This window comes from Synchiropus splendidus, chromosome 1 (assembly GCF_027744825.2).
Source record: "Synchiropus splendidus isolate RoL2022-P1 chromosome 1, RoL_Sspl_1.0, whole genome shotgun sequence".
NCBI classification, from domain to species: domain Eukaryota; kingdom Metazoa; phylum Chordata; class Actinopteri; order Syngnathiformes; family Callionymidae; genus Synchiropus; species Synchiropus splendidus.
Genome location: NC_071334.1, coordinates 30371718 through 30397495, shown reverse-complemented (window position 1 = coordinate 30397495; position 25778 = coordinate 30371718). Strand labels below are relative to the sequence as shown.

The 25778-nt window shown below is 42.6% G+C and overlaps 1 protein-coding gene across 2 annotated transcripts; it reads left to right on the top strand.

Moving 5' to 3' along the window:
* The first annotated feature begins 1087 nt into the window (after positions 1-1087).
* Positions 1088-25778, top strand: ep300a (E1A binding protein p300 a). Of its 2 annotated transcripts, none has more exons than XM_053854901.1 (31): positions 1088-1596; positions 3531-4219; positions 6039-6218; positions 6905-7238; positions 8344-8457; positions 8757-8978; positions 9182-9287; positions 9359-9484; positions 10785-10902; positions 10995-11136; positions 11670-11744; positions 11979-12055; positions 12122-12274; positions 12500-12982; positions 13075-13477; positions 13563-13681; positions 14671-14734; positions 14852-15027; positions 15717-15805; positions 17495-17575; positions 18062-18118; positions 18213-18290; positions 18378-18445; positions 18537-18687; positions 18981-19127; positions 19219-19332; positions 19478-19643; positions 19729-19896; positions 19976-20137; positions 20271-20552; positions 20646-25778. In XM_053854901.1, exons 1-31 carry the CDS (start codon positions 1503-1505, stop codon positions 23877-23879), a joined length of 8472 nt encoding a protein of 2823 aa, XP_053710876.1. In that variant the 5' UTR covers positions 1088-1502; the 3' UTR covers positions 23880-25778. The 2 variants fall into 2 exon arrangements, with proteins under 2 accessions (XP_053710876.1, XP_053710867.1); XM_053854892.1 differs by having other exon boundaries at positions 8344-8463.

The window sequence follows — 25778 nt, the reverse complement described above, 5'->3', positions numbered from 1 at the left end:
ATGGTTTTAAGAAAATATTAATACTGTAGCTAAAATACGATACTTGACTCTTGTATCGTTATTTTTGCTGAAATATTGCAATAATTGATTGTGTGATATTGTCTTGATATTCTAACTTGTCTTTGTTAACATTTACTTCATAGATACTTGGATATGCTGCTGCATTTGTGACATGTTTAATATGTTTTCTTTTTGCACACTGGAGTTATTTTGTTGATAAAGGGAGTGATTCACTCCTCCATTGGACTGCAATATTTGACTGAAGTCTAACTGGACTGACATCATACATCACGTTATGATGCAAATAATGATTTTCCCCCATAAAGTGATGGGTTACAATATATTGCTGAACTTATCAGTATCGCAATATGTCGCAATGTATGGTATTACCACTCCTGGATCAGTAACACAAGATACCTGCCAATACACAGCCTAAGCATTAATACTTTGACGTATAGAAAATGACAAGATTTGTTTGAGTTTTGCTCATAGACCTTCTTCTTCTTTGTCATTCACATTTCCCATTGAGGATTTCCACAGCAAGTCCGCATCCTCCAACTTAACATACCTTGAGCATCCTCCTGAGTCAACCCTGTCCTTCTTTATCATATTAAAAAACAAAAGTTTTTGTTAGTCTCATGCAGCCACGCCTTTTCAAACGCACACAAAACGTTACAAATGCTTTGTAAGATTAAGATGTGTACACCGTGAAAGGTGTCTGAAAGCTTGTTTATGTCCCCATGTCAAACATATTTTGATTAAAAACTGTCTGGTAAAGTTTTTTTTATAGTGTTTCAGGTAAATGTGATTTTTTGCTCTGCTTTTGTATTAATTTTGATTGTTCTGACTTTGTAACTTTATTTCGTTATTTCTAACATGTTTCATGTGGTATACCATGCTGAGGTGATTTCTGGTTTGGCCACAAGCGAAAAGTCAAATGGCATTGTTTTTTGTCTTTTTCGACGCCATAAAATGCTCAATCTAGTAAGTTTTTCGTGTTTGCACCGTCTCATGCCTTCACACCTCCGGCAGCAGCAGCAGCAACAGCAGCAGCAGCACCATCCCTCCACCAGCCCGTTCTCCCCGACATTATCTTCATCCACCGGAGTGGAGGCTGGAATGACGGATGCAGCCATGGAAGAAGACCGACCCTCCTCTGGATTTACGTCGGTGGATCTCGTGTAAGTTTAGAGGGAAGCCGCTGCGTGAGTCTCCCCTCTTTACTTTCGCCGTCCCCCTCCTCCTGCTCCTCCGCTGGACCAAATTTATAAAGAACAAAAAATTCGCCGAGGGAGGGAGGGGGGTTGATTATACGCCGAGGCTGAAATCGAGAAGCGAATCCAGGGAAAGAGGAGTACATCGTACACGGGACTTTCCCCCTCTTAGTCCCCCAAAAGGAGGGGGAAAAGTCGCATTAAATCGAAAAGAGACGGGATGGTTTTCTAAGGGCGTGAAAGCGTCTGCAATTGTGGATACTTTACATATTTTTATTTCGAAAAAATATGGCCGAGAACGTTCTGGACTCTGGCCCGCCTTCAGCCAAGAGGCCTAAACTCTCATCTCCGGCACTTTCCGCATCTGCCAGCGATGGAAATGGTGAGTATTTTTAATTGTTAACGTTTATCACACCCTTATGTGTTGAGTTTGATGTTTTTTGTGAACTCGGAAGAGGAAGAGCGGCGTGGATTATTGTTGTTTTTGTCGTAGCCTGCTAATGCTAGCGTGCTAGGAGTGAGTGTGTTTCGGACGCTGCTACATGCTAACAGCCATTTTAGCCGGAGCTATCTAGTTAGGGCCAATTTGACGGTCTCGTGTTTTGAAAATAAACCACGTTTTCTAATAACATTCAGACGGACACTTTTACATAGCAAGTGGTTCTTATAGCAGAAGAAAGCAGCACTCCCCTCTTTTAAAACCTGCTGTTTAACGTATTGCCTGAACCATCTCTGTTTTACCTCAATTATCATTGAATATCTTCGTGTGAGCGGAGGTTGCTGTCAGTTTTACTCTTGGTAAGGGATCATTTAGACTAGCTAGGGCTAGTCATTATCTCACAATGACACTTTATTGTCCGTATTAGAAATGAAATTGATCATATGCAGTAGCATTAGATCAGCCCGGACACTCGTGTCCACACGTACTGACATCCTCGTTGAATCCCATTCATCTTTAAGTGCTACTATAAAAATTCTCATTTAAATGGCCAGTCCGTCAAATAGATGATATTCGGCAATACTGTATTTGTTTTGTGAGTAATTACCAAGTTGGCTTCTGTTCGACAGTTATGTCTTGGTCACCGTTGTGTGAATAATGATTTCTGTTAAATTGTTTTAAAAGGGAGTGAATGAACTTCTGTCATATTTTAGTTCTGTCATATTTAGTACAGCAGCTGTATCTGCGTGCGCTCAAAAAATACATTGATGTCTCTTGGGCTAGTGGACTTGAAGGGTTTTGTTTCTCTTTCTGTTTCTTTCTCATGATGCCAATGTGTCATTAGAAGTATGTTAGAACTACGACCATAACAAGTAGTAATGGTGCAGTCAATGAAATTAGCCAGCATTTGCACCATACAGCAGAGAGCGGAAACTTGGATGTTGTGATAAACCTTTAGACAGTTTTTATTAGGAGTGTAGTTATACCCATGCAATACCCATGTCTACCATTGACAGATACTTGAACCCTTCCAAACATCATCTTCAGTCGCATTTTTTGCGAGAGAGTTGACTGCAACTTTTCTCAAGTTTTCTTAAGAGCTTGTCAAACCACAGTAGAGCCACTATATTTCACAAATTCAAAAAATAAATGGATTATTCATTTAGTTACCCAATGATTCTTATCTTGTAAACACAGTGTATTAAACAAAACAAATATTTTTAGGTATACTTACAAATTATAATCCTAGGTTACTTGCTATCAGTGTCAAACTGAATTTGTCAAATGACAAATCAGTCAAATATGGAGTGTCTCAGTTTTGTAATGAGTGTAAAATAACACTGCTGTCATTTTTCTGAGACTCATACTGAGTACAAGAAAATGTCTTTTGAATTCAATTGGTCTGATTATTTCTTATTTAAGAAAGAAAGACAACATTATGGGTAATCTGTGTGATGTAGTCAATAACGTTGTGGATTGGTCCATGCTACGTGACGGATGCGGTAACCATGGAAAAACTACGGCAGCGATAAGCGCAAAAGTGAAGTGTAAAGCCAAATCTAGTCCAATTATGCTCAAATCCTCCATTTCCATTCCATTTTCCGTGAGTGAGATTAACCAGACGGCAGGTTACGAGCACATAACAAGCGATGCTGAGTGAAGTGTTACTATGTTGCGAGACACTAGGGGGTTGCAGATGAAAGCAGTCTTGGCCCGATCTTGTGACTAAATCTGATGCTATCCGATCTTCCAAAAACAATAGGTATGTCCCTGTCAAATAATGCTTGCACTTGCTACCTTTAAATGTAATGTATATTGAAGACTCATGCAATGCTTATAAACATTGTTTTAAAAGCCTTATATCTTATTCTTTTCAGATTTTGGCTCATTCTTCGACCTGGAGCATGATCTACCAGATGAGCTCATCAGCTCAAATGAATCAGGTCTGCTTAATGGTGGCGACCTAAACCAGTTGCACACATCGCTGGGAGGAGTCACTGGAAGTCTGAGTCCTGGAGCTGGCAGTGGAGGTGCTGCAGCTATGGGTCTTGGTCTGGGCCCGGGTGGAGGTCCGGTGGGCGTCAGTGGAGGCCAGGACGCTGTTGCTAAGCACAAACAGCTTTCTGAACTCTTGCGGTCAGGGGGACCTTCATCAACACCACAGGGGCATCAAGGTGCTATGGGCAGCCCAGGAGGCTCAGCAGGTATTGGCCAACACTTAGCAAACCTGAAAGCCCTGCCTGGGCAGAGTCCTCAGCAGATGATGGGTCAGGGACAGCCACAGCACCTCTCCCCTCAGCAGCAGACCAACTTGATGCAGCAGAACCCTGCGGCTGGAATGATGGGCGGCATGAACAGAGCCATGATGGGAGCACAGCAGAAAGGAAATAATGGGCAGCAGCAGCCTGGTATGATGGGGAGCCAGGTGATGAATGGTTCACCCAGGATGGGATTTGGGAACCAGGGCCTTGGCGGCAACACCAACTTGTTGGCTGAGACCTTACAACAGCAGGCAGGCGGGACCCAGGCTGGGATGAGAGGCCAGCAACCTGGAGCCATGAGCAAGGTATTAATTTCTCTTTTTTTGATGAAAATTATTGTTAATAATTGGGAATTTTGCTGCCGATCATTGATCAGCTAGAGTGCAGTACAACCATAGATCACCAATATTGATCACATGGATTGACAATGAATTTGTTATCATAATTATGAGACCTTCTGTGTACATGATGTGAAAAAATGAATCATAAAATCACTTTAATTCAGACATCTTTTCATATACCTCTTCAAAAAGGCAAAAAATAGAAAAACAGAGTGCAGCTACTATTCTGTCAAAAGGACAACTGAAAAACATTTAATTCGATGTGGCACGTCGCAGTTTGGTGAATCTCTTAAGGCTTTGCTTTGTCTGTGAAATATTTACGTACTGGCTGCTTGTAGCAGAACTCTGAGACAGAGAGTTTCCGCTCTGGACGTTTTCAAAAGTTTCAGGTGGCTAACAAACGCAGCACCCAACTCCCAAAACAGTTGCTTGTCTTTAAAAAAACTCTGAGATGGTAACATTTTGAATGTATGGGTATTCTACATCAACATGGAAGCACCAGACATAATAGTTGCACAAATGACTTACAGGTTTTGTATTACATTATTTAAAACTAGTTGAACCCTGGACAGTGTCTGGTTTTACACATTTGGAGCACAGTACAGTCTTTCATTATTGTGTCATGAAGGCGTTTGGTCTTGTTGGAGGCGCTGCTCGTTGCATACGACGAAGAAATAGTGCCACTGTTTTGTAAGTGAATTGTGTTTTTATGTTAACTAAAACAGCTTCAGACATAAAACAGACATTTCGTCAAAAATCTTTGAAAGCAATCCGATATTCAGTTGACATTGCTAGTCAGTCACTCCCACCATTACCTGTCTTCGTCATCCTCCCTAGTCATGCCTTTGCGTTAAATGCATCCATGAACCTTATTGAGTGTCTGTCTATTATCCTTTTACTTGGCTCTGGCAAACTTTCTCCACCAGAATCTGGCCTCCCTGTCTTTGTCAAAAATGTTTTTATTTTTGTAAGTTATTTGAGTCGGAATGTCTAGCCAGTTTAGTAATTTCGCATTTTGATTAGTTTGAAAAGCAACAAAATCAAACTTTCAGTGAATAGTAATCATAATAATCATCAATAATAAAAGTCCCTGATTTGACTGCAAACGTTCTAATGCAATATCTTGTATGGAGTTCCAAGTTCAAACAGTAATGGTGGCGGAGTGCTGGTCTTTATCAATAATCCCACGTGGTTGTATATCACTTAGAGTAACACTAGCAAACCTTGACTCCTTGGTAGTAAACACAAATCGTGCTCAAATACAATCAGACGGGGACATGTCATAAATTCTATATTTAAACCTTTGTTCGACTAGTTTATTACCCAAGTCACATGTCGCACAATTGCGCTTGTGCCTTGTAGACCTATTTGAAGCCCTTTTGTCATGCGATATATATTAGAAAACATTTGGGTTTTAAAGAAATTGCTGGCTTAACATTTCCAAATCTATTGCAATTATTTATTATTGACAGTGTAATAAAACTGCCCGAATTCCATGAAACTGGTACTAAAACCTTCCTGTGAATGACTTGACATGCTAGATATTCCATTTTACTTAAATAACAGCAGGAAGAATTGAGATTATTGAAGACAATGAAAGATGAAACATTTTGATCTTGCCCTGCTACCTTAATGTTGGTACAGTTTTACTTTTTGATTCAACCAGTCTCAGAAGCAATTTGAAATCATACTTCAAATCCCAGTACAGAAGAGAGACATAGCATGACTGAGATATTTCAGATATTAAATTGTGAAAATCTAATGACTTAATCTTTCCCCTTAGATGGGCATGATGGGGAACCCTGGTATGCCCTTTGGGGGTCCGTTCACAGGGCAGGCAAATCCAGGACTAGGAGGAACGGGGCTTGGTCCACAGCACCAGAACAAAGGTCCTATGACCAACAGCCTCGCCCAGTTTAACGTGGATAAGAAGAACCAGCCAATGCAAGGATTGGCTCCCATGGTACGTTTTTTTTCTTGCGCTATTTAGTCTCAACTTCCTTTTCAGGTAGTTCATGATCATAAAAATATCACCATGATTACCTGTGGCTTTTTATCAAGTGGTGCTCCTCATCTTTAGCTGCCTAACCCACTGAACTTAAGTTTTCCTACTAGTGCTACTATTAACATGATGCTGCCAAATAATGGCTCCTTAATGCATCTACCCAGGTGGGATGTTATTTCTGTCATTTTTGAGACTTTGCCATGAAAATCCACACACTATCACACAATTACACATTCACCACCACTGAAGAACATGCGCATGAATCCCATGCCAACTAATGTGATGCCCTTTCTTGGTAAATTCCATTTGTAACTGTCCCAACAGGTTCTCACTCCTATGGCATCACATATTGACTATCCTCAATTGGACATTGAAGTGTTCCAAAGTCAGCCCCTTTGTGGTGCATGTTGACGCAAAGGCGAAATGGAATGTTTAAATATGATGTTTGACATCAAGTTGAGCTGAAGGACCAAGGGTTAATGCTGAGAAAGTCATTTGTAAATTGTTTTGTTGCTCACAGTGTGCATTTGACCTTCACTGAATATCAGCCAGAGTAAATGCCTGCAGATAGTCTTTCATATATCGAAGCCCATGTTGTAATTCTCATGACTGATGCGTTGTCTTTTGACTGTCCCTATTGCTAGGGCTCCCAGCAGCCGCAGACAGGAGGCAGTGGTCCTACTGGGGTTCTTGCAGGTGGTACACCTGGTATTGTTTCCAATGCTCCAGCTGGCCTTGTAGGACCTGGTGGCCAGATTTCTGCAGTAGCATCAGCAGCGGCGGGAGCACCACCCACTGCCGATCCTGAGAAGCGCAAATTGATCCAGCAACAACTGGTACTTTTGCTCCATGCTCACAAGTGCCAGCGGCGGGAGCAGGCAAATGGTGAAGTCAGGCAGTGCAACCTACCACATTGTCGAACCATGAAGAACGTCCTTAACCACATGACGCATTGTCAGGCCGGCAAGTCCTGCCAGGGTGAGTGGAAGAGATGCTACACTTTTAAGGGTACCATAACAAACACCAAATTACTTTTTAAAATTTTAATTATTGGTTTCCATTTTACCACCTGTTTGCTAGCAGATATATGCTTACTATTTCTAATTCTTTTTCTTTGTTTTATATTTGCAAATTCCTTTTTTTTGCTTTGATTTCTGAGAATCTTGTTTTCAAACTGTTATCAGGCTCGCAAATGCCTTTCAGAGTAGCTTAGGTCCATGCAATTTTCCTTAAGCACACATCCCTCTTCCACGTTATGTTCCTGGACCGCCAGGCGTAGGTGAAATCCGCAAAGTAGCAGCATTATAGTGTAACTCTGGATTTCCACAGAGAGCGGATTGAGGAGTGGAGGAAGGAGTAACAGTCTTCCACTATGACTTGTGGAGGCTTCCGTAAGTCTTCCACAATCACATGCTCCGCTTTGGTGTCGGGTTTCACACAACGCAGAGCTGCCGTCCATATCATTATGTGCCTGTTGCGCTTTCACAATAAGTTGTGACACATGGTGTTTTATTTTATTATGACATATTCCTGGATCCATGTCACTTTTCTCGGGCTGACGGTGATGCGCGGAGCTCAGTAAATAGAATCGTCGCTGATTTTAGGCAGAGTCAGGGTCTGCTACCGCACTCAGAGAGTACCTACCTTACAACTGCCCTCATCTGTGTGAGAGTTGACACCTGTTTAAAAACTGGCGCTGCGCTGAATCTGTGGAATGTTGTGAGGGAACACTGTAGCAGGTATTGGATGCTGTCATGACCGAGGAATTGACAAGTACAGTGAACTAGGCCTGTGTCTGTGTGAGTACCGATACTGGTCTAGGTATCTTGACATCTCTAATATACATCAAAAGATGAGTGTTTTTTTTTTTTTTGTTTGTTTTTTTGTTTTTTTTGAAAAGTTGAAGATATTTTATATTTTTTTGGGGGGAGGGCAAAAGTTAGCCTCCAAAGGTACAGAAATATTATATTAGTCTTTATGAATGTGACGTTGAAATAGGATGTTTATCTACCATACCTATAAGACACAATTCTGCTCTCTATATCTTTTCTCATGACATAAATTATTTGTTTTCCCTTCTCAGTGGCACATTGTGCATCGTCCAGACAGATCATCTCCCACTGGAAGAACTGTACACGACATGACTGTCCTGTATGTCTGCCACTGAAGAACGCTGGGGACAAGAGGAACCCACAGTGTGAGTGTCTGTATCTGACCAAATGCTTTTTTCTATACACTATTCACACAAATCTCTAGTTATTTTGCTGTTACATGAATAAGTGTCCTTGACAAAGGTGGCACCTTACATTTTGATGCTTTACTGGTCCTAAGCCCTGTGCAATATCCTGAAGTCTCTGTCTTAATTAAATGAAGAAATAGTAATCAAGATGAGTGAACTGTTCATATTTACAGTTAATTATACTGGCATATGTTAAACCTGAATATTGTCTTAATTGCATCAGCTGTTCCTCACACTATATTTCTTTATTTCAACAGCCTTATTGAGTGGAGCAGCAGCGGGTCTAAGCAACTCACTAAGAGGAGGACCTGGGGCTCCCTCAAGCGCTCCGAATCTCAACCCGACCAGCCAGATTGACCCGAGCTCCATTGAACGAGCGTATGCAGCACTAGGCCTCACGTACCAGGGAAACCAGATCCAGCCCCAGACGAATATGCCCAACCAAGGGCTACAAGGCCAGCCGGGCATGAGGCCTATGGGTGATTGATTTTTTTGATTTCAAAAAATGAGAGCACAACAAAAATTAAAAATGTATTTATTGCAAGTTTTATCATTATCGCCAGAATGACAAAACATATCATATTTTTTTTTTGCCCATATTGCCCATATTACAATGCAAATTATTTAGCTGTCTTCTTTAGCACAAGTGCTAATTTGGTTTGGGTGCATCTTGTATATTCAGGTCCAAATCCATTGGGTGTGAATGGCGGTGTAGGCGCAGCATCTCAGAGTCAGCAAGCCAGTCTTCTACAGGATACCATGATGCACCTCAATGTTAACAGCCAAGGGTAAGATAGTGGGCAAACCAGAGTTGCAGTTCTATGAAAAGTATTTTTTTAAATTTATCTTTCTCCAACAGACTAATGAACGATGCTGGGGGAGTAGGGTCGATGCCCACCGCCGCCCCACCCTCGGCTGCGGGGATGAGGAAGAGCTGGCATGAGGACATAACTCAGGACCTGCGGAACCATTTGGTACACAAACTGTGAGTATTACTGTAGCCAACCGACCTCTATTTGCACCTTTTTATTTTGTTGAGTTTAACTGCTAAACCTTATACATACTGAAAACAAATACATGCTGTGTAATTATTGATGCACATACTGCAACATTGTCATGTTGCACATCATCTTGGTATGGACTTTACTTGGTGTTGAGACTTGAGATGGTTGGTTGGAAATTAATACAGAGTCAATTTAAGATATTTTCATAGTTTTAATGTAAAAGATGCATCTAAAACTGCTGTTTTGTTTGTTTTTATGGTTACACCCACATCTTTGTAAAATAGTCTCCTAATGACGCCTTCTGTTTGAATTTCAACCTCCTTTGCACATTTCCTCTGTTTCATTGAGGTTATTAGGGAATTGCCAATACCAAAAAACAGAAAACCAAGACCGAAAGCTGAAGCACCAAAAGAACTTTTATAGCTATGACTGTGTACAACTCAACTTAACGCAAAGATTGCCATGGCACATATGTGAACTAAAGGCATATCAGGCGACGATCATGCAGAGCCACTTTAGTCGTCATATTTTTCTGTGCTATGTACCTCCTTCTCTGTAGCGGAGCCCCTGAGTGGGTTTGGTATACATTCATAGAACAAAATTCGTTCAGGTAACTATTCATCTGCTACTTTATTCCTACTCTAGTGGGAAGGACTGTTGCAATACAAAGCATATGATCCAGATAGATCTCAGTGAAGCTTATGTTGACATGCTCTGAGTGTACTTTTATTGTTTTCTCGCAATGGTCTGTCTCTGCTCAGAAGATGATTTACTGCTGTAATTATAGGGATTCCAGACAGACACATTAGTGGAGCTAGTCACTATAGTTACCAGCTTAGTAGGGGCAAGAACCGAGGTAACATTCTCTATCAAGACCAACTGTTGTGACGTGACTGGTGTTGTGACGTGACTGGTGCAGGGAGTTCCAAGCAGCGTCTTCAGCGTCATGCTGAAGACATGCTGGCCATATAAAGACCAGGCGATCTGCCTGCAGATTTGATTGCGTTATCACAACATCCTCTTTCAGCCGTTGTTGAAGTCTTGAAAATGCACTTTTGGGCCAGTTTTGGCCAAAAATGTGGCGTCCCTAATGGTTATAACATTTACTTGTTTGTGATATATCAGTATTGCTCATAATTAGACAGATATATATAGTCTGTAAAAACCCTTAACTGTTGTTAATCTGGTCTTATTGACCCACTATCATTTATTGGGATCACCTAAAGTAATCTGGTGAGAATTTAAACAAATTCTCACTTTCTCATTCAAACATTCCCACAGTGTCCAAGCCATCTTCCCAACACCTGATCCTGCCGCTTTGAAGGACCGTCGAATGGAGAACTTGGTGGCATATGCCAGAAAAGTTGAGGGAGACATGTATGAATCTGCCAACAACAGAGTAAGTGTTGGCATACACATCTGTTCTTATGCACTTATTACAAGATGGTGTCAAATCCTCATTGAATGGTTTCTCTCCGCTTCCCTTTTCAGGCTGAGTATTATCATCTGCTGGCAGAGAAGATCTATAAAATCCAGAAGGAGCTGGAGGAGAAAAGGAGGACCCGGTTGCAGAAGCAGGGTCTTGGGCTTGGACCTGCTGGTATGGGACAGCCACCAACTGGACTTCCACCCAGTGAGTATTCAGCCTGCTCCTGTAGTAGTGTGATTTGGTTTGTGTTAAATCAAGCCACATAAGTAATAATAGTAGGTTTAAGGCGAGATTGGTAATGACAGTGCTTATATTCAATAATCAGTTATTCTGCTATTTGTAATCACAAATTCCCTAATATATAATGACTGCATTCTGCTTGTTACACTGATTTACTTAGACATATAAGTGTGTGGTAAGGACCATACGTCTCTGGCAATTATTTTAGTGCATACATTTGAATGGCTTCCATTTGAGCGCTCCTCAGACAGAAAACAATTAAATTCCGTCCTTAGCTGAATAGAATAACAAAATCTTTTTAGTGGGCTATTACACAGCACTATGGAATATAAAAATATAGTTGCATTCATACAGTGCGTTTTATTTAGTTTCATTGAAGCACCTTGGTGTCACAATGCAGCTGAATTTGGATTCCAAAACGATGCATCATGTTACAGAAATACTATATTTATTATTTCATTTAAAAAAGATAAATTTGTCTTTGTCATCTTTTTCAGATGGTCCACTACCTGATCCTTCAATGGTGCGACACACTGGGCCAAATTCGATGGTCAACAGACTCCAAAACCCTGGTACATCATACTGGATCAAAATATCGGAAGCCCTGTAGTCGTGATTATTTACAGTTAATTGTGTGTCAGTGTGTCACTAAAGTTTACCGTCAGTTCATAGTTGATAATTGATATTGTTAACAATGTGTCTGTGTAAAAAATAAAAAAAATTCAGAAAAAAATGTAAATTGTAATCCGTCAGTATAATTTAAATTGCTACAGTTTTTTAAAGACAAACCTCTTTGTCTATCTCAGCCATGAATCAGTTCAATCAGTTGGGGATGCAGTCAATGAGCCAAAGGTCCACACCTCCTCTCCCCTCGAGCAATCAGGTTTGTGCCCGCAGCCAAATGAACTAAATCCTGCTTATTCTGACGTCTCTTTTTACTCTGGTGAAGATGGGAATGATTGGTCCGAGAATGGGGCAGTCAAATGTGAACCAGCTGCAGAATCAGTATCTGTCCCAGGGACAGTTTCCAGGTACAGGACCACCAGCTGGAGCACCGCAACCTGGACTGTCCCAGCCTGGATCACAGGGAAACATTGCTCAGGTGAGTTTTCCATTATAGCCCAAACACAAACACAAGGAGAGTTATTTAATTTGATGAAAGTGCATGTTTAGAACGTCTTTATTATTGTGTTCTTATTGTTTTATCTTTGGTGCACTTATTTTTTAACATAGCTGAAAGGGTCTTTGTTAAATTCTGCTCATGCATAACACTGCCATCGGACTTCCTTCTCTCTGTCATTTTACACATGCATACTTCTTCCCTCAGACGCAAATTGGCACTCCTCCTTCTCTCCCGGTTGCTAGTCCAATGGCACAGTCAAATTCAGTTGGTGGTCCTGGTGGACTCTCTGCAGTGGGGTCAATGGGTCCTCAGAGTGTGAGTGGCCCAAACTCTGTCGGTGCTCCTGTTTCCTCCATCACTCCATCAAATGCAAATCAGCAGCCCAACTCCTTGCAACATTTGGGTGCTATGCGTGGCAGCTCCCCCTCCCCTGCTCACAGTAGATCACCCACACCCCACCAGACACCACCAAGACTTGCGGGATCCCAAACCCCTCAGCCACACACACCTACTGCAGCCCAGCTTGTACCACCTCAAGCACAGCAGCAGTTACAGCTCAACCAGGGTCCGGGTTCTAATAAGCCTACCCAGCAGCCACACATCGGGCCTCCAGGATCCACCACTCCATCTCACACTGGACTGGGATCTAGTTCAACACCACATGGTGCTCAACTGCCCCTCACTCCGGTCAGTTAATACTGGAAACACTCAACTTTCTTGTCTACAGTATAATTGTGAAGCACATTTCTAACTCATCCTGTATTCATAATTCTCTGCAGCTGTCCCAGAAGGGCTCATTTCAAGCGGAGAACCAGGCCCTCACCCCTGCATCTGTCAGCAGCCTGGACACTTCCTCTCAGCAGCCTCAGTCGGAGACCTCAACCACACACCTTGACTCCAAAATGGAGGTGAAACAACAGGACGAGGAAGAAGAGAGTGACACTGGAAGCTGCTCCAAAGGAGGAAAACTCGGCAAACTAAAAACGGAGGAAAAACCGATCAAGCCTGAATGTAAGAAAGAAGAGTGCGCTGGTGAAGGAGGGAAAGGAGTTCCCATGGACACAACAACGCAAGTAGGTGCAGTCAAGTCAGAAGACAAGAAACCTGAAGTGAAGAAGGAGGTGAAAGAGGAAGATGAGCAGTCGGAGGGAAATGTAGCACAGGCGCCAATGAAGAAGAAAAGTAAGAAACCATTTCATCTCTTTCAACTTGTTACAGCCTTGTCTGTTAAAAAAATTTGAACTAATCTATATTTTTATTTCTCTAGTTTTCAAACCAGAGGAGCTTAGGCAGGCGTTGATGCCAACACTGGAGTCGCTCTACAGACAAGATCCAGAGTCGCTACCTTTCAGGATGCCAGTTGACCCTCAGCTGCTGTGCATACCTGTATGTACCTCTCTTGAACTTTAGGACACACACATCAATAGCCATCTACTTTCTTGTGAACTAAGTAGCTGTATCATTAAAACATCTTATTCATCTTATTTATCTTATATCATCTTATTCATCAGCATCTTATTCCTGAAGGAGCAGAGCATCAAGTCCTTGACAATCCATCATTAGGAATACCCATAATGTGCCTGTATCAGAATGTGTAACCCCGTTATTAAATTGTGACAAATATGCACACCCTTTCTTTGAAGGGCTTTCACTGATACTATATGCTGATGATATTTCTTAAATTTGATTGAATATTTTGGGGATTTCCGGGTTGCTAGTGGAGTAGTTAGACTCAGGACGAGTCAGTCCTTCTGAACCCACAAACAAGTACTTTAAGTTAAGAGAAATTGTTGATATTGCAACTATGAAGGAAAACAATTTTGACTGGATAACAGGTGGATAAAAACACACATTTCTTATTGACAATGCATTTTATTTGTTGATGATAAATTTTTCATTGTGAAAAGAAATGTGGAACCTAATAGTACTGTTACAGAAGAAAGTTCATTGCATTCTGTGTTGCAAAACTTGAGGAGTTCCGCAGACATCGCAGCATCTTCACTTACAGTTCAGCCGAGCCTGTCTCTTCTGGACTATTGAGATGGGGGAGTGGCTATGATGTTGAGACGTTGATGTTCTGCTTTGATTTCAATGCCTTCACTTTCCTGACTGAATAATTGTGTCTACAGTCAGTCCTTTCCTAATAACGGAAAAGGCTGTTTTCGTTGGACCTTTGATAGAAATGAAACGGCGTTAAACAAAGATGCCAAATATTTTTACTCGCTAGCACCAGCCTTGTACCTATTGGGAAGATTACAAGTTTCATTGTTGCCTTTGTCTTTTATCTAAATCTAAAAGACATTTGACTTGGTGAACATTTACTGTTAAAAATGTAGTGAACTGTTCTTAAAGAGTTTCTCCTTGTGCCTTTTCAGGACTACTTTGACATTGTGAAGAACCCCATGGACTTGTCCACTATTAAGAGAAAACTTGACACTGGTTTGTATTTCACTTTCCATTATTGTTTAGTCAACTTTAAAGTTAATATTATATTATCATGACAGCCATGATAAAACCATAACCGCCAACTAGATCCCTTCCTTTTTGTCTTTGCAGGTCAGTACCAGGATCCCTGGCAGTACGTGGATGATATCTGGCTGATGTTCAACAATGCCTGGCTGTATAACCGTAAAACCTCTCGAGTTTACAAGTACTGCTCCAAACTGGCCGAGGTGTTTGAGCAGGAGATAGACCCAGTCATGCAGAGCCTTGGCTACTGTTGCGGCAGGAAGGTGAGCTGAGATGCATAGAGATGCTTCTGTTTGTCAAATATACATTTGATGAAGTCTAATGATCGATAAAAAAAATAACCAATTTAGTATCTATCTAAATCATGTTAAGTATCTCCATGCTGGATGCTGAGCTAAATGTGGATTTTGGGAACAACACCTCCAGATCGCATTTCAGATTCCATTGGATTCTATTTATGGTGGTGAAGACAGATGATTGGTTGGCTCAATCGTTCATAGAATCCAACATGTCCCTCCCTATAGTTGTTTTTAAACACGTTAGATTTGTATTCTCTTCAAAGTAGTAGAAGAGACAGTAAAATGTGTGGAATGTTGATCTTGTATCAGCTGATTGTGACTCTTCTACCAATTGTTGGCTTTTGACATTGAGGGTTTTTTTTTTTAAACTTGAATTCAATCATTTCTCCTTGAAAGTTCACGTCATCCACTGAATCACAGATGAGTTTTTTCAGGCACGTGATCGGCTGAAGATGAGTGCATCATTGGCCAAGCAAAGACAATCGTCGCTTAGTGAATGTTGGGCTGTGCTTCAGTTAACCACATTCTTAAGAACAAAAGAAGATCCAAGCAATTTTTGGCAGCTGTATTTTAAAATTTGTTGCCATAGTAGTCATTTACTTTGGATTAAGCACACTCCTGATTCTCATGCACTGTCTTCTTTCGTCCATCAGCTGGAGTTCTCTCCTCAGACATTATGCTGCTATGGAAAGCAGCTGTGCACTATCCCCCGAGACGCTGCTTACTTCAGCTACCAGAACAGGTATGATGACACTCATTGTACAGAACGACATACAGTGTGTTTCTCATTCCTTAATGTGTCTCCTTGAACCATCTACATTCACCATCCTCATTTTGTTTTAAAATGTAGCTCTGCTTAGTGCTCTGCATTTTTAAACATCTGTCTTTTCAAATTTCCAGATATGAAAAAGTCTTAAATGAAAGCACATTGTGTGTCAAACTGATTTATTCAGCACGACGGTTGTGGAATCTGAAATGACAGATTTTAAAAAGAGCTGCTTTGACAGCTGACCTGCTGCTTATGTGTGTACAAATGTGTTAAATGTGTCTGCATTTACATTTAGGGCTGTCACAAATATATTTTTCCATCTGAAATTGTATTGTAAATCCAGTTTTTCCACTGGGACCACTGGTATTTTAGATTGATTCGGCCAATGTCAGTTTATGATGTTAGCTACTTCAGTGCTACAAAATAGGCCACATTACCAATTATTGTTTTATAAATTTCAAAATGAAAGCCATGAACACCTCATTTGTATTTGTAGAAACTGTCTGCTTACCTTCTATTCCCTTCAGATGTTGAAATGTAGCATATTGCTTAATTAATTTTGGCTATTAATTGTCATAAAATGTTATTATGCATATCGTAATTTCCTGACTATAAGCTGCTACTTTTTTCTTGCAGTCTGAACCCTGCAGCTTATACAATGGCTCAGCCAATATCTGGATTTTTACAGACTGAAATCAGAGGCTTTTTATTTACCCTTAAAGCACTCAAAATTGATAATTTCGGACTTCTGGATCTGTACTTCAATGATTAAAATCTTCTCGACCGTCAGTAATCTCTCTCACTTAGTTCAACTTGCGAGAGCAGCGTGGATAAATTCAGACACTCTGTATTATGCAGCTTGTTTCTGCCATTTCCTCAGTCTCTATGCTGGACCCCGTATCCAAAACTAGTTTTTAAAACTAGTTTTGAAAAGCGTTTTTAAGACAGGTGTACCACTGACCTTTCTATGCCACAGACAGCACCACTGCACCCTCGGCTTATAGACTGGTACGGCTTATGTATGAACAAGATCTACTTTCCTTCTTAAATTTAGTGAGTGCAGCTAATATTCCTGTGCGCTTTATAGTCTGGAAATTTACAGTACACTAAAAGACCAGTTACACTCTGGATGGCTTTATTCATTTTTGTTTACTCATCGAAACTAGTTATTGTTATTATTGTTATTATTATTAGTAATTCCACCTCCAACACTCTAGTCATGTGCGCAAGAGTGATCTTCTGATTCAGCCAGTCCTGTCAGCCCTAAATGTCTTTGATGTGTCTCAGCTCACCTGCTCACTATTTGCTTCTAATTGTTGTTGCTCATTTGTCGCCTTCAATTTGCTAATCTGTGCTTTACCTTCACCTCTCTGCTGTGTGTTGTCTTCCTCGTTTTTGTCCTGTCCTGGTCTTTGTCCCTGTGTGTCATTGGCTTGTGCTTGCTACGCCCAACCGTGAACCAAATCCCTTCTTCCAATCCCTGATTTCCCCAAATCATGACTGGCTGTTGTGATGACGACTCCCCTCGATGTCCGTGTGCTCCTACTTCGCACGCTTCCATGTCCTCTTCCACTTGGTGACTGCTCTCCATGCGCTGTCTGTGGTTGACTGTGCATTGGGGAAATGGTGTAGTTCACCACAATTTGGGCTTATTGCTGACAGGTACCACTTCTGCGAGAAGTGTTTCAACGAGATCCAGGGAGAGACGGTTTCCCTGGGTGATGACCCAACGCAGCCTCAAACGTGAGTATGGCTGAAATATTTTTAATATCGTCGCAGCTATTTATGTTATTCAACTTTTTACACACTTGGAGCACGAGGTGAAATGGATGGATGAGACGGAACCTCATCCGTCTCATCTGCCTGCCATTGCTCGGGTTTTCATGGTGTTAGAAATACAAAAAGCAAATACTCATTCATCAAGTGAAATAAAGGATGAAACGTTTTTGCATTCATTTTCTGAATATTTGATTTTGATGTTTCCTATGCTGTGTTTTTAAAATCACTTTCCACACATGTAAAAAACATTTTGAACTTTTCAAGTGTGAAGACCCTGTGAGACAGTAATTAATTACAGTTAGATCAATGCAAAATACTTTTTGAGGCTTCAGGTTGGTGCAAGCTATGCATTATGTTTTCACTGAATGGAATAAATGTAATAAGTAATTACTCAGTTGAGAAAAATGTTGCGAACTTTTATAAGATTTCTCTGATCTCTTCTTATTTCAGCTCAATTAACAAAGATCAGTTTGAAAAGAAAAAGAATGACACACTGGACCCTGAGCTGTAAGTAAAGCTTTTGTTTTGTTTTGTTTTCTTTTTTTTTCTACTTTGCCTTTCGTAAAACTGTGACATGATTTTTGCTGTTTTTTGTTTAAAGGCTAGTTGAATGTTTGGACTGTGGACGCAGGATGCATCAGATTTGTGTCCTGCACAATGATACGATCTGGCCATCGGGGTAAGCATCTACTTTTCTATTCATACCTCAATATTCTAAAATACTTATTAACATGATGTTAATAAATGTTTCTTGTTTCTGCAAAAGGTTTGTGTGTGATGGCTGTTTAAAGAAGACTAATAAGACACGGAAAGAAAACAAGTATTCAGCAAAAAGTAAGGCACATTTCTTCCCATATTATGTCACTTGCTAAGGCTTATCACTGTGTTCTGAATTCATAAAAAACTTTCTTTACCTGTCTTGCAGGATTGCCACCAACCAGGTTGGGCTCTTACCTAGAGACGAGGGTGAACGACTATCTGAAGCGTCAGAACAATCCAGAGGCTGGAGAGGTTTTCATCCGTGTAGTGCATGTTTCTGACAAAGTGGTGGAGGTCAAGCCAGGAATGAAGTCTAGGTACTTGAATATCCTGATTTCATGCAGAGGGGGGGTTGGTTTGTGATTATGTTTGAACAGATTACATTTGATATTTTATGACCACTTATTATGCATGTTAATAAATACTCTCAGCAGTAACTAATCTAAAGTAACAGAATCCACAATGATCTTTTACACGCTCTCACACATTCACTATGCACACTATCCACACGTAACTCCTGAAAATGATATGTGATATGTCCATGATGGTATTGTCGAAGGTGAGATGATGTGATCTCATGGTAATTTTTAAAACATTTTTCATTTTCCAGATTTGTGGACAGTGGAGAGATGTCTGAGTCTTTTCCATACAGAACAAAAGCTCTCTTTGCATTCGAGGATATCGATGGAGCTGACGTCTGCTTCTTTGGAATGCATGTTCAAGAGTATGGATCCGACTGCCCTCAACCTAACCAGAGGTATGATGTTTTTCAATATATATGAGCCAAAACATGGAGTTTCAGTCCAACCTGAGTTTTGTATTTACGCTATAACTCTCTTTCCTCTCAGGAGAGTTTACATATCCTATCTGGACAGTGTGCACTTTTTCCGACCAAGAATCCTGAGAACAGCAGTTTATCATGAAATTCTCTTGGGCTACTTGGAGTATGTTAGGAGATTGGGGTGAGTTGTCTATTAAAAGAGTTTTCTTTTGCAAAGATTGTTGTAATAGGAAGTAAAGTCCTGAGGCCAAACACTGGTAGTAAAGTTTAATGAATGCTGAAAGTTGTAAAACTCTGTGAATGCCCGCTAAAACTATCCTCTGCAGGTACACGACTGGTCACATCTGGGCCTGCCCACCTAGTGAAGGAGATGATTACATCTTCCATTGTCACCCTGCTGATCAGAAGATCCCAAAGCCCAAACGCCTGCAGGAGTGGTACAAGAAGATGCTAGACAAAGCTGTGGCAGAGCGGATAGTGCATGATTACAAGGTAAGAGGAGTTCATCTTCATTTGTATACACATACAGTTGGGTAAACGTGGGTTGAATTCACTTGCTCTCATTTCTCCTCAACAGGACATATTCAAGCAGGCGACAGAGGATCGTTTGACCAGTGCTAAAGAGCTGCCGTACTTTGAGGGAGACTTCTGGCCTAATGTCCTGGAGGAGAGCATCAAAGAGCTGGAGCAGGAGGAAGAAGAGAGGAAACGGGAGGAGAACAGCACTTCGAACGAGAGTATTGACGTAGGTTACAAGGCAGGCATGTCGGCATTCAACCTTCTTCATATTAATCACAAATGGCGTCCTGTCTTTTAATATGCAGGATCAGAAAGGTGACAGTAAGAACGCCAAAAAGAAGAACAATAAGAAGACAAGTAAGAACAAGAGCAGTCTGAGCCGAGCCAATAAAAAGAAGCCAGGGATGCCCAATGTCTCCAATGACTTATCGCAGAAGCTTTACGCAACCATGGAAAAACACAAAGAGGTACACTTTTTTTAAACCCAGACTTGATCATCATTATTTTCCAAACGCGGCATAGAATGTCAACAGCCCTTGAGCTTTTCATGTGGCCCCATGGCTGATCTTTAAAATGACGGACTGTTCTGTCCCTCCCCAGGTTTTCTTCGTAATAAGGCTGATCGCAGGGCCTATGGCCAATGCCTTGCCACCAATTGTCGACCCTGATCCTTTAATGGCATGTGATCTCATGGACGGGCGGGATGCCTTTCTCACGTTGGCCCGGGACAAGCACTTAGAATTCAGCTCGCTGAGGAGGTCCAAATGGAGCTCTATGTGCATGCTGGTGGAGCTGCACAACCAAAGTCAGGATCGCTTTGTTTACACTTGCAATCTTTGCAAACATCATGTGGAAACACGCTTCCACTGCACTGTCTGTGAGGTGAGTTTGAGATTCAATATTGTTCTGATCTTCAGTCAACGGAGATGACGTGTTGGTGTAAATGTAATTCGTCATCTCTGCCATACCTTTTAGGACTATGACCTCTGCATCTCGTGCTACAACACAAAGGGTCACGAGCACAGGATGGAGAAGTTAGGCCTCGGACTTGATGATGAGAGCAACAGCCAGGCCTCAGCTACCACTCAGAGCCCTGGAGACTCTCGGCGCCTCAGCATCCAGCGCTGCATCCAGTCCCTTGTCCACGCGTGTCAGTGTCGAAATGCAAACTGTTCACTGCCGTCCTGCCAGAAGATGAAACGAGTGGTTCAGCATACTAAAAGCTGCAAAAGGAAGACAAACGGCGGCTGCCCCATCTGCAAACAGCTCATCGCACTGTGTTGCTACCATGCTAAACACTGTCAGGAGAACAAGTGCCCAGTCCCGTTCTGTCTGAACATCAAGCACAAGCTCCGTCAGCAGCAGCTGCAGCATCGGTTGCAACATGCTCAGATGCTCAGACGACGAATGGCCAGCATGCAGAGAGCTGGCAAACCTGGGGGAGGTCCAGGCGGGAATGGCTTGCCCTCGCCAGTGCCCAACAATGGTGGCCCTGGGACACCAACATCTGCAGGTACACAGCCACCCACACCACAGACACCCACACAGGGGAACTTGCCTGCTCTTCCCCAGCAGCAGGTTGTTGGCATGGGGGGCTTGGGCGCTCCTGGACAACAGCAACAGCCAGGTGGAACCATGGCTTCTCAGCATCACCTCCATCACCAGTTTCAGTCAATGGGTGGTGGAGGGGGTATGATCAACTCCCCTCAGCAACAGATGGTTTCCCAGCTCCAGCAGCAGCCCCCCAATGTCCAACAAATCCAGCAGCCACAGCAACACCCTGGTGGTTTGCCCCCTTACAATCCTCGACCTCCTGGGGCTTCTCCCATCCACCAGTCCATGGGAAAACCTGGACTTGGCCCTGCCACTCCACCACAGCAGCAGCAACAACCCAACCAGAACCAAGGGCCAATGCCTGCACCTGGACAGCAGCAAGGACCCCCTTTGGCTGCAGTAGAGACTGCTCTGAAAATCCAGCGCCTGGCTGAAACCCAGAGACAAATGGCTCAGGCTCAAGCCCAGATTCGTGGGTTAGGCCAGGGACCCATGATGCCCTCTCACCCTCATCACCAAAACACCCCAGGCCAAATGGGAATGCATCACATGGGGGCCCAGGGCATCCCCCCTCAGGCTCAGGGGGTCGTAGGCAGGGCTATGTTAGATCCTCAGCAACAGGGAATGCTGGCTGGGATGCAGCCAGGTGCCCCCCAGTCTCAGTTACCACCGCAGGTTCAACAGCATCTCCAGTCAGGAGCTGGTGGACAAATTGGCCAAGGAAATCCACAGTGGGGGGCTGGAGGTCCTGCACTAAACCCACAACAGAGGGCAGGCATGATGGGTCACATGGCATCACCGTCAGTAGTTGCACAACAGCAGCAAATGAATCCGCAACAGCCACAGCCAGGAAACAGGGCACTGATGCAAGTGATGGGTGTTTCTGGGGCGGGACCGGGCGCGCCCCCTGCTATGCCAGGTGCTGGTGGACCAGGAAACCTGCCACAGGCTGCACTGCAAGACCTTCTGCGGACACTTCGCTCCCCAAGCTCGCCACTTCAGCAGCAACAAGTCTTGAGTATTCTTCGATCCAACCCAACTCTTATGGCTGCTTTCATCAGGCAGAGAGCTGCTCGATATCAAGGTGTCCAAGGAGGTCAGGGGGGTCCCGTTGTTCCAGGTGGACCACCACAAGGTCCCGGAGCTGTTAGGTTTCCAGGGCCTAATGGGGGTGCAACTCCTATGGGGGGTCCTGGTGTTAATCAGCTGGCTAATATGGATGGGCAGCAGCAGGTGCCAGTGAACCAAGCTGGCCAGTCGGTGCATAGCATGGGTCAGGGTGGCACTACTGGAGGAAACATGCCCACCATGGCTCAGCTGCAGCAGCTGCAACAGCGTCCAATGTTGCCTGGAAATTTACAGCAGCAACAAATGGCTGCCCTACAACAACAACAACAACAACAACAACAGCAGCAGCCGCAGCAGGGAGCAATGCAACCAGGGCAACAGAGCAACATGTCCAATATGAGTCCACAATTCAGGGATCTGATGAGAAGACATCTGCAGCAGCAGCAACAGCTCCAGCAACAGCAACAACAACAACAACAACAGCAGCAGCAGCAACAACAACAGCAACAACAAATGGGGAACCATGGACAGTTCCAACAGCCTCAAGGGCTGCAACCACAGAACCAACAGGGCTTCATGCAGGCTGGTCAGGGGCCACAAGGAACAACTTCCCAGCCACAGTCGGCAACTGGAGTTGGGGGTGCGCAGCCACAGCAAGGGGGGCCACAAGCTGCACCAGGACAACAACCAGGGTACCAGGGCTCTGTGTCCCACGTAGCTGCTGCCCTTCAGCAAAGGTTACACCAGATGCAGATGCAGCAGCAGCAACAACAGCAACAGCAAAATTCAATGGGGGGGCTTCAAGGGCAAGATGGCGTACCAGGTGCTGGAGCGGCAGGACCAGGTGGACCACAGCACCAGCCTGGACAAGGTGGACCTGCTCAGGTCCAGCAGCAGCAGCCGCAGACTACTCTGGGTGGTGGGGTCGGTGGACCTCAAATGCCTCAGTCAACCCAAAGCATCCTTCACCAGAACATCCATCAGAGGCTCCTGCAGCAGCAGCAGCAGCAGCAGCAGCAACAACAACAGCAGCAGCACCTTGGTGGGGGCTCTCCAGCCCAGCACAGCAGCCCCATGAGCCCTCAACAGCCGTTGGCACAGTCGCCTCATCTCCAGGGTCAAGGTGGACTTGGTCCTGCAGGTCCACTCAGCAGTCAGGTCAGGTCACCCCAACCATCTCCACGGCCACAATCGCAGCCTCCTCGTTCCAGCCCCTCCCCCCGCATGCAGCCCTCCTCCCAACCTCAGCCCCAGCCTTCCCCTCATCGCATCTCCCCCCAAACTCAGACAGGATCTCCTCACCCGGGCCACATGGGCCAACACCACCCCAGTATGGCACCACCTCAACCACCACAACCGCAGACAATACCACAGCAGCAGCAGGCTGGTTCTGTGGATCCCAGCCAGTTCAGCGCAGACCAGAACGCCATCTTGTCTCAGCTAAGCGGAATGACGGCTATGCATGGAGGCCAGGGGGCGCCGTCAGACATGCTGGGAGGTAACAACAACAACAACAACAATAATAACAACAACAACAACAACCAGGAGTTATCGACGAACATTAACCACAGTTTGGACATCATGTAGCCTTGACTCCACACTGTTTGCCTATTTGAACAGTCGTGGCTCACGTCAAACTGCCATGGAGGGGAGAACGCTAATCTGGATTACAGATTTTGGGTTTAGAGGTTATTATTTTGTATTTAAATATTTTTGTGATGTATAACTATAAAGTGAAGCTTCCTATGGGAGACACAAATAATAGTTGATAAATGGATAAATTAAGACAATGGTAAGTTATTGCTGTTAATATATAAATATATCTATATATTTTTGCCATTTCTGTAAAAAAGGGTGAAAGGGCAACAATTCAGGTTGAAGATATTTCTTTCTTAATCTATGAATATTTTTAGGGACTGAGGATTTTTGCCTTTTTATGAAAATATTAAGATTTTAAATGTGGCAAACATAGTACAGAAAATGTGACTTTTTCTTTTTCAACGATATCCAGTGATGATTGTATCTATTTTGCAGAGAATATGTTGGAATTTTGAAAAATTTTTTTTGTAATTCTTGTGTCAATCATAAAGCATCAGCATGTTCGATGATCATTGAAGGTTTTTTTTTTTACACTTACCAGTGACTAGAGGTAATCGCGTTCAGCAATGACTTGCTTGGTTTGTATTTAAACCAAACAGTATTTGGTGGAACGGACTGCAGATTCTGTTTATACTAGTTTTACAACATCCAGATTGACTTCACAGGCAAAACCTTCGCCTGTATTACATTGTGTACATGTCAGACGTGTACTTGCCCCTTGCTTTCAGCTGACGGAGATTAAGTGTGTACATACGCCGTTTTTGTCCATGAACTGTGACATTGAGCCTTCCATGCCTGTGTCCTTCCTCGACCATCCTTCCTTTTCCCCCTCCTTTCTTGCCACATTCTTTCTTTTAGTCATATCGTACTGTACATAATGAGAAGCGTCACTTGTATTTTGAAGATGTAAAATATCTGTACATAGAAAACCTTCTGAGCAGAGAGGAGTTATTTTCTGCTTGTTTTACTTGATGTATGTTTTGAAGACTTGTTGATGCTGTATAAAAACATACCTAGAGCTACTGTACAGTGTTGTTTGTTTTCTAAAGGTACAGTATGAGGTGTAGAAAGGTCATGAGCACCAACGCGCCTTTTTCCTGTGTATTTTTTGAAAGGGTTTTAGGGAAATGGGCGGGGACTCTAACAAATCACACACACCTGAACAGGTTAATGAGGTGTGAAGTGGAATAATTAAAATCTGGTTATTTAGCTTTTTATGGAGAGGACTGAAGACACAATATTGACCTGCTCACTATTTTCTCTCGTGTTGGACATGTGGGCAGGGCTTACTTCAACCAGGTGGCAATATATCTTGAGACTTATTTTATAAGAAGAAAAAAATTAGAAAACTCTCTTTTATATATATAAATATATAGATATATTATTTAATTTTATTTTTGAAAATAAAACTTGAAGCAACAGTAATTACTAGATAAACATGTTTTGTTCTGCACATCACGTGGGATGATATGATCATGCAAAAAGTCATTTGCAGTTGCTTTTGCCCTGGCGGAATATATTCTACCATCTTTCTTTTGGAGGATTACGTTTTATGTACATTAATATAGATGTAAACATACTGAGTCTCTGTACAAAACTGATGGCAAATGAACAAATTGTTTCATCATTTCTGCGCCTTGAAAAGACTGGAACTATTTAAACTTTTGTTTCGTATTCGGATGGAAATTTGACCACTTCCTGTTTCTTGTTCATTTTTGGTGCTTGTTGAGGAAAAAGCAAAAAAAATGTTGCTACACTTTTATTAGTTTCTTTTTTTAAATTATTTTGGTGGTCTGATTGTTTTTTTTTGCCAATAAATTAATTGTACAATAAAGTATGTTTGTACCATTTGGGAAAAATACCACATTTGTGCCTCTTTTTATTTTT